Source organism: Stegastes partitus, unplaced genomic scaffold, assembly GCF_000690725.1.
Source record: "Stegastes partitus isolate 25-593 unplaced genomic scaffold, Stegastes_partitus-1.0.2 Scaffold1121, whole genome shotgun sequence".
In the NCBI taxonomy this organism is placed as follows: domain Eukaryota; kingdom Metazoa; phylum Chordata; class Actinopteri; family Pomacentridae; genus Stegastes; species Stegastes partitus.
Window position 1 is genome coordinate 50,120 of NW_007578852.1, and position 13,274 is coordinate 63,393.

The following is a 13,274-nucleotide window of genomic DNA, read 5'->3' on the forward strand; positions in this document are numbered from 1 at the left end:
GAGGAGGAGGAGGAGAGTCAGGGAGATGAGGAGGATCAGAGCAGAAGCCCAGCTGTGTGCTCCTGTGGAGAGCCCAGCGAGATGACTGTCGGAGAGAAACACAGGCAGACATGACACTGTCAGATAGACACAGATAGAAAGTCTTGATGTGAAGAGACAAAAAGATGGCTTCTGGCCATGTGCACTGCCATTCACTTTCCTTTTATCTGTGTTTGTGTGCGTTTTCAGAGGAAGTCGTTCTGAGTGCACATGGCGGGAGTGTAGGAGCTCAGTGTGTGCAGCGCTTGTGTCTGCTCGTGAATATCTTGTGTGTGTTTGTGCATCGAGGGGTGACGGCACTCTGCACTCTGCGTGAAGGAGGAAAGATGTTTTCCTGTGTGTGGCTGAGTCAAGAGGACGTGAGAAGAGGATGTTCTCCCACATACTTACACCCTGGATTTATTGCACACTGCATGCCCTCAGACTGTGTGTGAGTGTGTGCACTCACTCCTTCCTTGGTGAACAGTGTGTTTGTGTTGTACATTTAGTGCTGGTACTTGATGGAGGTGAAGCGCTGCTCCGTGGTCAGTTTGACTCTTGTTAAACTGTGTTATCTGGAATAATACCAGTGGACCGGGTCACGCCAGCCGCCATCTGTTATGTTTTTATGGGAATGGGTCTGACCTCACCTTCATGCTCACAGACATAAGACTGATCCATTTCTATCACATGTTGTTGGACCGGATACCACCAGAACTCAACAACACACGTCATTCCACTTAACGTCGTCAGAGAAGTCTGAGTGAAGACAAAGGTTTTCTAAAGACAAACCCAACAAGGTTCCTTCTGAAGAAGCTTTAGTGTGAGAAGAAAAACCGCCCTTCAGCAATCAGAGAACTCCAGCAGAACCAGGCTCAGGGAAGGTGGACCTCTTCCTCGACCGGCTGGGACAGCGGAGCGAGAACAGGATGCAGAGAGAAGCAACACTTCAGACAACAATCACCGGCGGGAGGTTCACAGCAGATCAGACGTGCAGCTCGGCAGCCAAATACCTGCAGAGAGGACAAAACACGAACCACGGGAGAGAGAGGACACCAAGTCCATGACCCGCAGGGCGCATATGTACCAATGTATGGAGAGAGAAGCGGAGGATGTAGAGAAGAGCTGCTCATGGGAAGTCCTCCAGCAGACTAGACCTACAGCGATGGTTCAGGGTCACCTGAGGCAGCCACAGCGCTAAGCTTTATTAAGAAGGAAAGTTTAAGCCTAAACCTATAAGTAGGGAGGCGGTTGGACTCCTGAGCCCACTCTGGGAGCTGATTTCATAGCTGAAGGGGCCTGATAGCTCATTCTGCTTTTGGAAACTGTAGGAAGCACACGTAGGTCTGCACTTTGAGAGAAAGTTCTCTGTAGGGATCATGTGGAACAATCAGGCCTTTAAGACAGACTGGAGCTGGAACGTTCCAGGGCAAACCATCCAGTAACGGTTGAGAAACTGTGTTGAATAAACCACAAATGTGAACCTCATGGTGGCACGACAAACCCAGAGTCATTAGGATGCATTGTTTTGTGTAAATCCGTTTAATGGAGGTTTATTGTGGATCCGGTTTGACGGCTGTCCAGGAACCTTATGGGGCTTCGCTCTGCTGTCTTTGCTTTTTCCTTTAAACGCTGCACATGTCGTATACAGGAGCAGCACACGTGGTGCTGCTCTGTGACTCAGTGCTATCAGGTTCTGTCCCGATCCGGCCTGAGCTCCGGGGTTCTGCTGCCTCTCCCTCCGCTCTTCCTGCACAGCGCCGCATGTCTCAGTAAATGTCTCTTTTCCTTTTGGTCTTCAGGTTTTCCATGCTAACACCGATGCCACGGAGGTGGTCCTCAATCGGATCCCACAGCCGGTCCTGGCCCGCTTTGTACGAATCAGACCTCAGACATGGAAGAACGGCATCGCGCTGCGTTTCGAGCTTTACGGCTGTCAGATTACAGGTAAGAACGACAAAGTGTCTTTTTCTGCAGTTTCTCAGGCTTTCATGGGGTTTCAGTGACACCAGGCGTCGTTCTGCTGATACACCGGCGCCGACACCGGGTCAGAAGCTGGGTCAGGCCAAAAAACAACTCCCTTAAAAATCACTTCCTGAAAAAGAATGGGCGAATGTGGCAGTGTCTTCTTCTTTTCCACTTCTAGAGATGATGAATAAGGCTATCATGTGTCCTATTCATAACTCTGTTCATGCTTTCCTCCATTTCCCTCTTTCACATGCACACAACACACCCACTCTCATGTGCACTCACACTCCTGCCCTTGCTCTTTCATATACACATCCCCCTTCTCTGTCTCCCACTCACACACACTCACACTCACACACACTCACACACACACACACACTCAGTCCTAATAGAATAATACTAGAGTGTGATGTGTGGGTGATAACATCAGAGAGTAACAGGCTCTCAGCTTTCATCTGCAGCCCTGGCAAACAAACACGATTTCAACCAGCATAATCAGCTCAATACTATAAATAGATAAAACTTAATTAGACCGTCTGTGTTTGAGTGTGTGTCTGTGTGTATAGAAATGGTAAAAGAGACTTTCAGGCCATTTGTGTGTGTGTGTTCCAGCTCCACTGTATCATTATTAGGTTAGGGCCTCTCTCTGCTGCCATCGTAGCGGCCATTGAGAGGGACAGATATGCTCTTATCCAGGAGGGCTATTTCAGCACCCACACAAATCACAATCACACCCAAACAATATAATGCTGCTGTGTGTGTGTGTGTGTGATGAATACATCAGCTTTCTTGCCTGTGTTCTTGTGCACCGATTGCCTGTTTTTTACTCCAACACCTGCATTATCAGTCACCCTGCTTTTCTCACCCCTCTGCACTGAGAACACATTCAACGCTTTTCTCTTTTTCTGCCCGTTTCTCTATCGTCCGTCTCTGCCTCCTTGTGATTTCTGCAATCCGTCACTGGCCTGAGGAAAACACCGACTTTATATGCAAAACGTTGACGGCCTCCGACGAGCTCGCCTTTCCTTCAGTTTGGTGCTTTAGCGGCGCGGGGGGGAAACAAACTGTTCTGCTGCAGTTTCAGTAAAATACGTCCATAACGTGCAGCAAAAAAACAAGTTTGTAAGCAAACATGCCCGCTAATAGCCAGCAGGCAGCGTGGTCTCTGTTTGTGTCCCTGCACATAGACATGCAGACGGAGACACGAGCAGCACACCGCCGGGGGAAACGTGGTAATGCCCCACACAGCCTATAAAGGCAGACATAAAGCAGTCAGCCAGTGACATGTCATTAACTTAAATCACACTTTTATGCCTCCTGCTCGTCTTTTTCCTCACTTCCTACCTATCTCTCTCCACTGCCGCCCTGTTTTCCTCCCTACTCATTCTACTCTTTGCTGACAGCCTCCGTTCCTGCTTTTCTCTTCCACCTCTTTCATTTTCTCCTCTCCCTCTATTTCCTTAAATCTTCCCTGCCTCCTTCTACTCTTCCTCTTTCCATCACTTCTTCCTTAATCTGGTTTTATTTCGGCGCTGCAGCACTTATCCATCATTTATTTTTACTGGGTTTTTCCTCCTCACCAGGCTGCTGGAGTGTGTGTGTGTTTGTCAAACCGTGCATGTGTCGGCCGGCTCAGAGGTGTGCTTTAGCGCTGCTGTGTTATCAGGAAAGAGCAGTGGGAGTGTGTGTTTGTCCATGTGTGGGCGAAACACCAGAGCATGCCGTGTGTGAGAGGTAGTGAGGCCTTGACTGTTCGACTGCTATGTGTACGTATCGCTTTGTGCGAGTTTAAGAGCTCTCATGCTGGTGTGTAATATCGAACTATTTCTGTTATGGACTGTGGAGATGATCTTCTCATCCACTCCCACTGCACTCCTGCATTCAAAGGCCTGCCAGAGCCGCTAGCTGCTGAATTACGCAGATGGAAATTAAAAAAACATAAAATAAACAATACAATAATAGAATTTTCTTGTGGCTAATCAGGTTTAGCTTCTGTTGTGGAGCTTGAGGGAGCCTGGCTGGAGCTGTTGTTGTTTGTTGTTGATCCATTATTTACCGTACTGGGGCACAGTTGCAAACGTCACGGCATTAAACATTCATCTCCATGAAGACCTGAAGAATGTCACCATCAATCACCGTCACCTCGCTGTCAGCCCGCTCTCTCTCTGCCTCTCTCACCCTTTCTATTCACTCGCAGTCTTTTCAGCCCGTCTTTGTTTGACCTTTCGTCTATCTCTTTATCTCCCCCTTGTCCTTTAACTCCCCTTCCTCACCTTTTGTCTTGTTTTTTCCTCCTCTTGTCTTTCTTCTTCCTCCCTCACGTCTTCTGTTTACACCTCTTTTTTCCCTCCCAATCATTGTTTCATTTCTAGATGCAGATGGTCACTTCTTTGGTTTGGTCCTATGGCACTCCCATATTCTGAGGCTCAAACACGTTGCTCTTTGATCTGCAGCATGCTTTCATTTTCTTCTTCCATTTGGGAGTTTTCTTGCTCAATTCCCCCCCAAGAATCCCCGTTGGTATCTTGGTTGGAGTTATGCATCAACGCTGCAGCAGCAGGAAAGAGAAATAATGAAGTGGTTTGATGGAAAGCAGCTCAGACGGGCTGCCGAGTGCAACACAACCGTCGCTTTAACAATTCGTGTCACAATCACACAAGAATTTTGCTCCAAGATGAGATCAAACAGTGACACAGGTTATTCCAGACCTGGAGGCACAAGTAGGAGAAGTCTTCATGGAGGATGTATGAGATGTTTCCCATCCAGCCACACTGGATTCATTCAGAGAAAGCTCAACAGCTTTTGAAGAATAATGACTGCAGCGTGTTTTTACCTTCTGATTACAAGCCGTCCGACCCTGTTTCACAGAGACGACGTTCCAGTGCAGCTACATTACTGTCTCATTCACGTTTTGAAGAAGCACATTTCCTCCCTGAAAGAGGCCCGTCGCCCTGTTCTCATGGGACCGGGACTACCTGGGATCTCCTGATTCAGAAACTCTCCCATACGTCTGTTTTTTATGCTGTGTTCTGTCTGTGTTTAACTCAGATTTACTAACATTAGAAGTCTTTGCCATTCAAGAAACGAACCACTTGACACTAATCCCGTGGTGTTTTGGGTCGGTGCTGACAGCGTGGTTCATAAAAGCTTCTTGGCTGCTTGTCAGTTGCTGAATGCTGCTGTGATCTTTGAGGCACCCAGACCGAGGTTCCTCAGCTACATTATTACAGATCTGCCAAAAAGAAGTGAAAGGCATCAAGAGTTCTGCTGTTTGCTGATTGCACGACCCTACAACATACCCACATCTCAGCTTCCCCACCTTCAGCTTCAGAAAACATCTAAACCTGTGTTCCATGCTTTAGGAAATGACAGGCGTTCTCATTCCTTTCTCCTGTTCAGATGCTCCGTGCTCAGAGCTGCAAGGCATGTTGTCTGGGCTGCTCCCGGACTCCCAGATCTCTGCATCCTCCATGAGGGACATCCACGGCTCCATGGGGGCAGCCAGGCTGGTGGCCAGTCGGTCCGGCTGGTTTCCAAACCCGACGCAGCCCATCGCTGGAGAGGAGTGGCTTCAGGTTTGTGGCCGTGCCTGTAGAGAGAGCTTGTTTCTGTTATTACAGCATGCCCACAGGCTGTAGCTGGAGATGAGGGCTGACGTTTGGGTCCATTTTACTTGTGTGCATCAGAACACACAAAAATAAGCATTAAATTTGTAGCAATGACATGAACTGAGCAAGCAGAGTGAGTGGACCTGCTCTGAAACATCTCAGCGCACCAGAAGCAACAGGCTGCATGAGTAAACTGAGTGAGAAATGCAAAGAAGAATCAAGCTCCAAAGCCTCCAACATGTTTAGAGATGGCGGGTGGAAAACCAGCCTTTGATTGATGGTGTGCTGGCTGGAGTCACAGCTGCAGCAGCCAGGGGATGTGGACATTGATCGGTTCCGTGGTGCAGAGAGGGAGCCAACAATAATACTTGTGTTTTGCTGGGCTGCAGGTGGACCTCGGTGTGCCCAAGATGGTGCGTGGCATTATTACCCAGGGTGCAAGAGGGCTGGAGGGCAGCACCAGCGCTGAGAACAGAGCATTTGTCAGAAAGTACAAACTGGCGCACAGCTTGACCGGCAAAGACTGGAGCTACATCACCGACAGCAAGACTGGGTTTGCGAAGGTAAAGGAGGACGAACACACAGAAATACTCTGTCTGTCTGACACATGTTCCCTCCATCCTCTGACTGTCAGCTCTCCTCATTTGTTCTTTATTTATAGCTGTCTCTCTGCGGTCTCCCATGCTCTCCTTCTCTTTCATTGCCCCTTCTCTCTCTCTCGCTCATTCTTGTCATGTTTAACAAAAAAGCCGTTTTATTACAGCCTCAGGTCTGATAATAATTCAATTTAATCACCTCACTCCTCATTCTCCTGCTCTGCCTTTGCCTCTCTATGTACTCTCCGCTTTCCTCCGTCTCTCATCCTCTTGTTCGCTCATCCTCTGTTTGTCTCTCATGGGTGTTAATTAAAAATGTCTTTCCTGCATCAGCACTCAGCTCCGCTGGCAGTCCGACGCTCTGAGACAGGCCACTCTAAACTTTGTTCTCCTTTCTGAGGCGATGTCTTAAAATGCTTTAATAGTACTACTGAGCGCCTGGATTTTCTCCTGATGCTAAAATCCTGTTCCCTCTCATCTGCCTGTCGTTTTAAATGAGCATCCTGGGAAATTCATCATACGTTTTTTTTTTTAATTCTAGAAATGGGGAAGACAGAAAATACAGTTCAATTAACGAAACCAATAGCACAACTTTCATAGCCCACATTTCAGAGGGCTGCTGCAGTCTAGTCAGTTTTAAGCGTGTAATAAATCCTGTGTCTGCCAGAGGCTGCCGCTGCCTCAAACATTATTTGAAAATCAAAGGTAAGCTGCTCTCTGTTGTTATTTTTATGACACATGTCAGAGTGAAGCGGGAAACAACGCTGATGAGCTGAGCTGTACGGCTGCACACAGGCTCGCCACTTTACACTTGTTTTTCACAGAGACTTGAGAGGGATGGGATGGGATGGCAGAACTACACATTTTACTGCCTCTGCTGCTTTTACAGGTTTCTGCATTGTTTTAGAAAACTCAGTCTCAGTGCCTGATACCATGACAGGCTTGTAACAACTGATTCATTCTGATATGTAGCATGAGCACAAGGCAGAGCTTGTCTTTGGTAAAACTCTACCTTAGACAGAAGCCGTCTTCCAGTGGAGGAGGCATGAATTAGCACAAACACATGATGGCACATGTAAAGGAGAAAGTGCTCTTTCTACAGCAGCGGGCCACTTTTACTCTGTTGCACTGTTACAAAATGAGAATCAGAAAACAGCTCTAATCATCTCCATCTCTGTTGTCAGATTTTTGAGGGCAACAGCCACTACGATACCCCAGAGGTGCGGAGGTTTGATGAGATAGTTGCCCAGCACATCAGAGTGTTTCCAGAGAGGTGGTCGCCTGCTGGAATCGGCATGAGGATGGAGATCCTGGGCTGTGACCTGCCCGGTAAGAACAACAGCAGGCTACCTGCGCTTCCAGGCCAAGACATGCACTTCAACACACACAGAAGCCATGAAGCCATGAACGATGAGCTCACACACACACAGGATGAGATAAATGTACAGATTTAGAGGAGCAGGGCCTTCCTTTGTTTATCAAACACATTAGACAATACAAAGGCTACGTAGTTAAGCCCAACTATCCAGCAGCTGTGATCAGAGCAGCCTCACATCATCACACAACCATAAAGCGTTGTGAGACTTCTGCACATGATCCACATCCCGCCGGATCTGCAAACACAACATCAGTGTGTGTGTGTGTGTGTGTGTGTGCCTGTGCATATTATTGCTGACGTGCCTTCTGTACGTATAATAGCGGTAAAAGTTAATGGTCTTGCTCCATAGGAGGTTTCTCAACATGTCTGGACCAGGATTAGCGTGTCTAGGTCATGGGACTGTGGCTAACGGGCCAGCTGTGTGCTTTGTTGTGTGCACAGCGTGTGACGTGAGCAACATGTAGCTGGTGTGTTGTGAAGGATTAGTTGCAGCACACGGTCCGCTGAAGTTTGGTATTCATGATCAGTCCCTGATCAGTGGGTTAAAGATTAAGAAAATATCAGTGTTCCTGTTTCAGCGGTGCATTTGATCTGTTTGTCTGGGTAAAGATTAGTGTCAACAGTTGGCAATAAGGAGCGGTGATGCAGCGTGAGTGGGCCGATGGTGCTGTGTGGTGCTGTTTTATCAAACAGTGCTGCGGTATGGATCTTGTTAGCTGTGGCAATTGTTTCTCAGCCGTGAAACAATTTTAGAAATAAAGCAGGCCATTGTGCAAGTCTGGTCACATTTATGACTTAACTTTGGCAATAATAATGTGCTGCATAAATTCAGCTGCAAGGCCAGTAAAAACGACGGATAGCTCGTCACTAGCGATGTGGTGTTTTTCTTAATACCTTTTGCTGCATTGTGAAATAATTAGAGCTGAAATACAGTCATCATATAGTCATCATAATTAGATATAGAAATAATAACTGCACTTATGTGTTCCTAACGAGACCTGCGCTTGTTGGAAAAGGGCCCGTTACAAACGCTGTTTTCATGGCCTACGTCCTCTCCGCTCCCTCGTGTGCCATCAGATCGTCCTGCTTCAGTCCGCTTGTGTCATGTGACAGGTGAAGACAAGTACAGGAAATGACACGTACCTGCTCCCAGTGGACATGAAGTGGGCTGTGGGCTACACCTGTGTATTTCTGGACTCCTGTGAGTGTGTGTGTGAGGCGGAGAGAGGGAGCGCCCAAAGGGAACAGTACATCCCAGATGTGTCAGGCCGAACCAGGAGGCTGCCGATGATGGGGACAGAAGGGGCAACCTGGACCGTTGTACAGCTTTTAGCCAGTTACCAGGGACAGATCTGACAGAAAACTCACACAGAACACATTATTTAGCGTCATTAAAAGGTGACTTAAAATGAGGCAAAAAACACTTTAGCTTGGAGAAGAATCTAACTGTGAAGGACAAGTGGGTTGTCTGGTTGTTTTTAGGTTACATAGAGGTTTATTTGTTTTATATATCAGCTACAAAAGTGTTGTAGTCAGTAGAAAACAGAATATTTGATCTATTAGTTATAGTAAAGGCTTTCCTTCAGTAAAGAGAGGGTATTGTATATGCAGTTAAAACCCTTTCACTCTGTCTACATCTGTTTAATGCTTTTCCCATTTCCCAATGCTGTGGTTCCAAACATAATTTAATTTAACTACTCTCCCACTTAACAGAGTCCTTAATGAGAGGGTGAAATGGTTTCCTGGTGGAAACTTCCTGTTTTCATTTCAGGTGACTGGCAGTGAGCAGAATGTTAAATATGCACCATAACGTAGCGGCGGCGCGCAGACCTGGACATAAAGCATGTGGCTAATACGTCCAGTCAGCCTGGGTGACGGCACCAGCACGCCGTCATTCTGTCCATACCAGGGTTTGCACCTCACAGCATCACGTCCATCATCCCTGTGATGGCAGCAAAGATCAACATGGAGACGGTTTGGCTGCTGGGCTGCTGGTCTGGCTGTCTGCGTGCCAGATGTTTGCCTCTGGATGTAATCCCTGCATCAGACATCATAACAGCTCATTCCCACCTCACGTGAACGCCACAGCTCCCGCTACCATCCCAGCACCACACACACCCACACACCAAGATAATTCCACACCTCAGTGGCTCAGAGCAAGTGAATTTTGTTAAATTTGTCTGGTTTTTAATTGTCTCCTCACCAAGTGATGTGAGGATAATAATCCTGAAAACACATCATCTCCCCAGTCACTGGACTGGAGCTATAAATGGAAAACAGCACAAGAGCACATCTGAGTGTAGAAAGAAGCACACTGTGGTTTTCTTCTTGCTTCTGTGTGTGTGTGTGTGTGTGTGTGTGTGTGTGTGTGTGTGTTTGTTCAAGCAGTTGTGTTGCAAAGGAAGATAAAATATTCAACAGAGCATCAGCTTCAGTCCACTGAACACAGCTGTTTACACATAAGTCACAACCACACAAAATGCACACACACACACACACACACACACTCACACACACACACACACACGGCGACAGACAGAAGGAAAGACTCCGGTTCAGAATAAAGCTGGTGATTTACAGGAATACTTCTCATTCCTCTGGACATCCATGAGGTGACCCGTATGAAAAGGCAGCCTCTTACTTTCTGTTTAAATTTGAACTGTTGGAGTTCCTGTTTTTGGAGAAGGCGGTTCTGCCTGCACACCAACATTTTCCAGGCTCCTGAGTTTTTAGAGCAACGTTTCAGCCTCTGTCAGGCAGCGTCCATGTGAGCTGAACGGGCCGAATAGCAGACCCAACATGACAACTCTGTCCCACTGCTTCAGCATCCAGCTTCAGTCCCGCCTCTCTCAGCACTGTTTAGGAAGTAACGCATGAAACAGTGAATTATTTGAATGGCTTGGAAGAGACGAGGCAACACGTGTTCACTGACATCAGCACAAACACACGTGTTGCTGTGAAAGATCAGACCTGCTTTATGCACTATTCAGACCTCTGCTCTCACTTCCTGTTCTGTGGACTGTGTCGAGCAGGGTCAAGCTTCGGTCCCTGGTTTTTATTGATCATGTGACCACAGCGTTCTAAACAGTCAGCTGATGTCCACGTCGACTCCCATCCAGCTGTTGATATAAGTAAGAACTTTTTTAGTTTTCCAAGTTTCTGATCTGCTCCAAACCAAGCTACATACATGTACTATGTGAGCTGTGTAGCTGAAGACACCCCCTTCATCACTCCCATGTGGAGACCAGGACATTGTGAGGATGTCAGTCACATCACAGCCTCCAAACATCAGCCTTCACAAACTCAGAAAGAAATTGCTTTTCCACCGCGGCCCCAGTATTGTATTCATATTTCACCATGGAGCGCACTGACCTGTCCTCAGGGCTCTAAAACAATTTCCTCATATGAGAGAGACAATCTCAGCACCCAATTACAATAAAGAATCCAAAATTACAGATCCACAGTTCTTAGGGGGCACACGATAATGTAGTGCAGCATCTCATTATTGTGCCAAACCTTCAGCACAAACACAGAAACCAGAGCCTGAATGTTATTGCCCAACTCGTTCTAATCATTCACGCTAGCTATGAAGGCAACATGTAATTTAGGTCTTGTAACCCCAACGATTGGATGTGAACTGAGAGCTTACAAGCTGCCAGTTCTGTTCATGTTTTAAATGACTGAGCTATCAGAACATCTGCGATGCTCTCATCGCTTTCACTCCACACCTAGTTGTTGGCAGGCAGGAAGGCACATATGTCCACGCACACCGCGCCACCTGTTTGGCATAAAGACGAGGGATTGTTCTCGGTTGTCTAAATACATGCTTCGTTTCTCATCTGCACTGAAACTAGGATGTTTTGGGTGTGGTCCTTCAGGCAGATAACAGAGAGAGTCCGGAGCCTCAGTGGCTAATAACAGCTTCGTCTTCGTTCATCATGGGATCGTGGAAGTCTTAGACACTGCCAGACACATTCTGACAGAACTTATGGGTTCCAACAACATCACAATGATGAAGCCGATGGGGGCAGAGTGATTGGTAGACTGACGGCTTGCTTCTGTTGCCTTGTGCTAAAACATGTGGATGGTGAAGTTGGGAAGCGAGAGCACAGAGGTTGGCCCTCTGACTGGCAGAGCTGGGAAATACCTCGACAGCGACTGTCTAGGAGTCTTTGAACATAACAGAACCCGAACCCGAACCCCTGCATGAAAAAAGACACGATTCTGTGACAAATCCCAGCGCAAATGTGGGTTTTTATGAATGTGAAGATTGTTGGCAAAGCACACTGCATAACACGTCCATGTAGGAATCCTAAACCAAGGTTCAAGTAGCAGTATGTTGGTGATTTATGCCGTAATCTGTGCTGGTGACTGATGGCCAACAACTCATCTGTTGTCCACATGTGAGTGAAGGTGAATGCAGACACACACTGGGCCTGGTCACCCTGAAGCCAATGCTGTTCTGGTTGTGGAACGATCTGGAGGTGTTCTGCTGCTCCAGGTTCCCAGCCACTCATTCAGGTTTAGCCAAGTGTGTGTGTGTGAGTGTGTGTGTGAGTGTGTGAGAGTGTGTGAGTGTGTGTGTCAGGTCCAGCACTGCTGATCACTTTCACATGTGAACTGCGGCTCCGGTCCAAACGCTGTCATGTGATTGGTGGATGTGTTGTGAGCTACAGCCACTCAGCTGGCTCCTCTGCTCCTCCTTCAGGTCTTTCCTCACTGCTCGTCTCACCGCAGAGATGAAAGTGATGTGATTATAAAAGCACGGCACCGCCCAGTATGCAGGACCTGGTGGGACAGGTGCTTCTCCTTTTACAGCTGATGCAGCGTCGGTGTCCTTCTGATGATGCCACTGATATGCCGTGGATGTCATAAAAAGTCGAGCTTTAAAGGGAAATGCTGCGCCTGGTCTTATAGGACGTACATGCATCAGATCTTAATGGGTTGAAACACTCTAAATGCATTTATAATGCTGTTTAGAAGTATTGTGTCAATGGGAAGGGCTTTATTTACCACCACGGATCACATGTAAAGATGGACAGAGCAGACTTCACTCACTGGTTTGTGGACTGCTGTTGTGAAGCCTCTAGCTTGGAGTTTGGTCGTCACCATCTTGATCTTTTGAAGCCGGACATTAGGAGCAGGCGGCGGATCTGACTGAGAACCTGAGGACACTGTGCAGTGATACAGGGGAGAGCTTTGAATCACAAAGCAGTGTGGCCCTAAGACATCCTGCTTTATCCACTGCTTGACTCTACATGTGGTCGTGATACCAAGTCACCACCATGTTGCTTGTTTCTTAAAATGAACCTGTCACCTGGTAAACCCAAAATAAAAAATAAACCTGCTTCCTACATTTTACTTTATATTTATAATCTTAAGTTGAGACCATAAAGAGTTCACAGCTTAAGAGAGAAGCAGACTCAGACTGTCGCCTCCTGCTGGCTGCTGACAATAATGCAGGTTTAAGGCACTCGTCGGCTTCACCTTTCAGACCAGGAAGCTACGTCCATGTTTATGTGTTACTCTCTAAATCCAAGAACCCTGACAACTCATTTTATTCAGTATGTAGTATTCTAACAGTATTGAAGAGGAAGGCAACAACTGTTTGATCCACACTTTTAAAGACAAAGAAGACAGAGAGCGCGTCAATGTTTGTAGCTTCTATAGTGTTTGTCTCCTGCCAACACTGCTGTAACATCCCCC

At 47.2% G+C, this 13,274-nt stretch overlaps 1 protein-coding gene across 5 annotated transcripts in view; it reads left to right on the plus strand.

Annotated features, from left to right (window-relative positions):
* LOC103368088 (neuropilin-2-like) overlaps positions 1-13,274 on the plus strand; it is a 91,896-nt gene that overhangs the window by 46,682 nt on the left and 31,940 nt on the right. For all 5 annotated transcript variants that reach the window (XM_008296337.1, XM_008296341.1, XM_008296338.1 and 2 more), the window contains exons 8-11: positions 1,821-1,965; positions 5,386-5,561; positions 5,984-6,157; positions 7,375-7,519. In XM_008296337.1, coding sequence (XP_008294559.1) covers positions 1,821-1,965; positions 5,386-5,561; positions 5,984-6,157; positions 7,375-7,519 — 640 coding nt within the window. The remainder of the gene's footprint in view (positions 1-1,820; positions 1,966-5,385; positions 5,562-5,983; positions 6,158-7,374; positions 7,520-13,274) is intronic.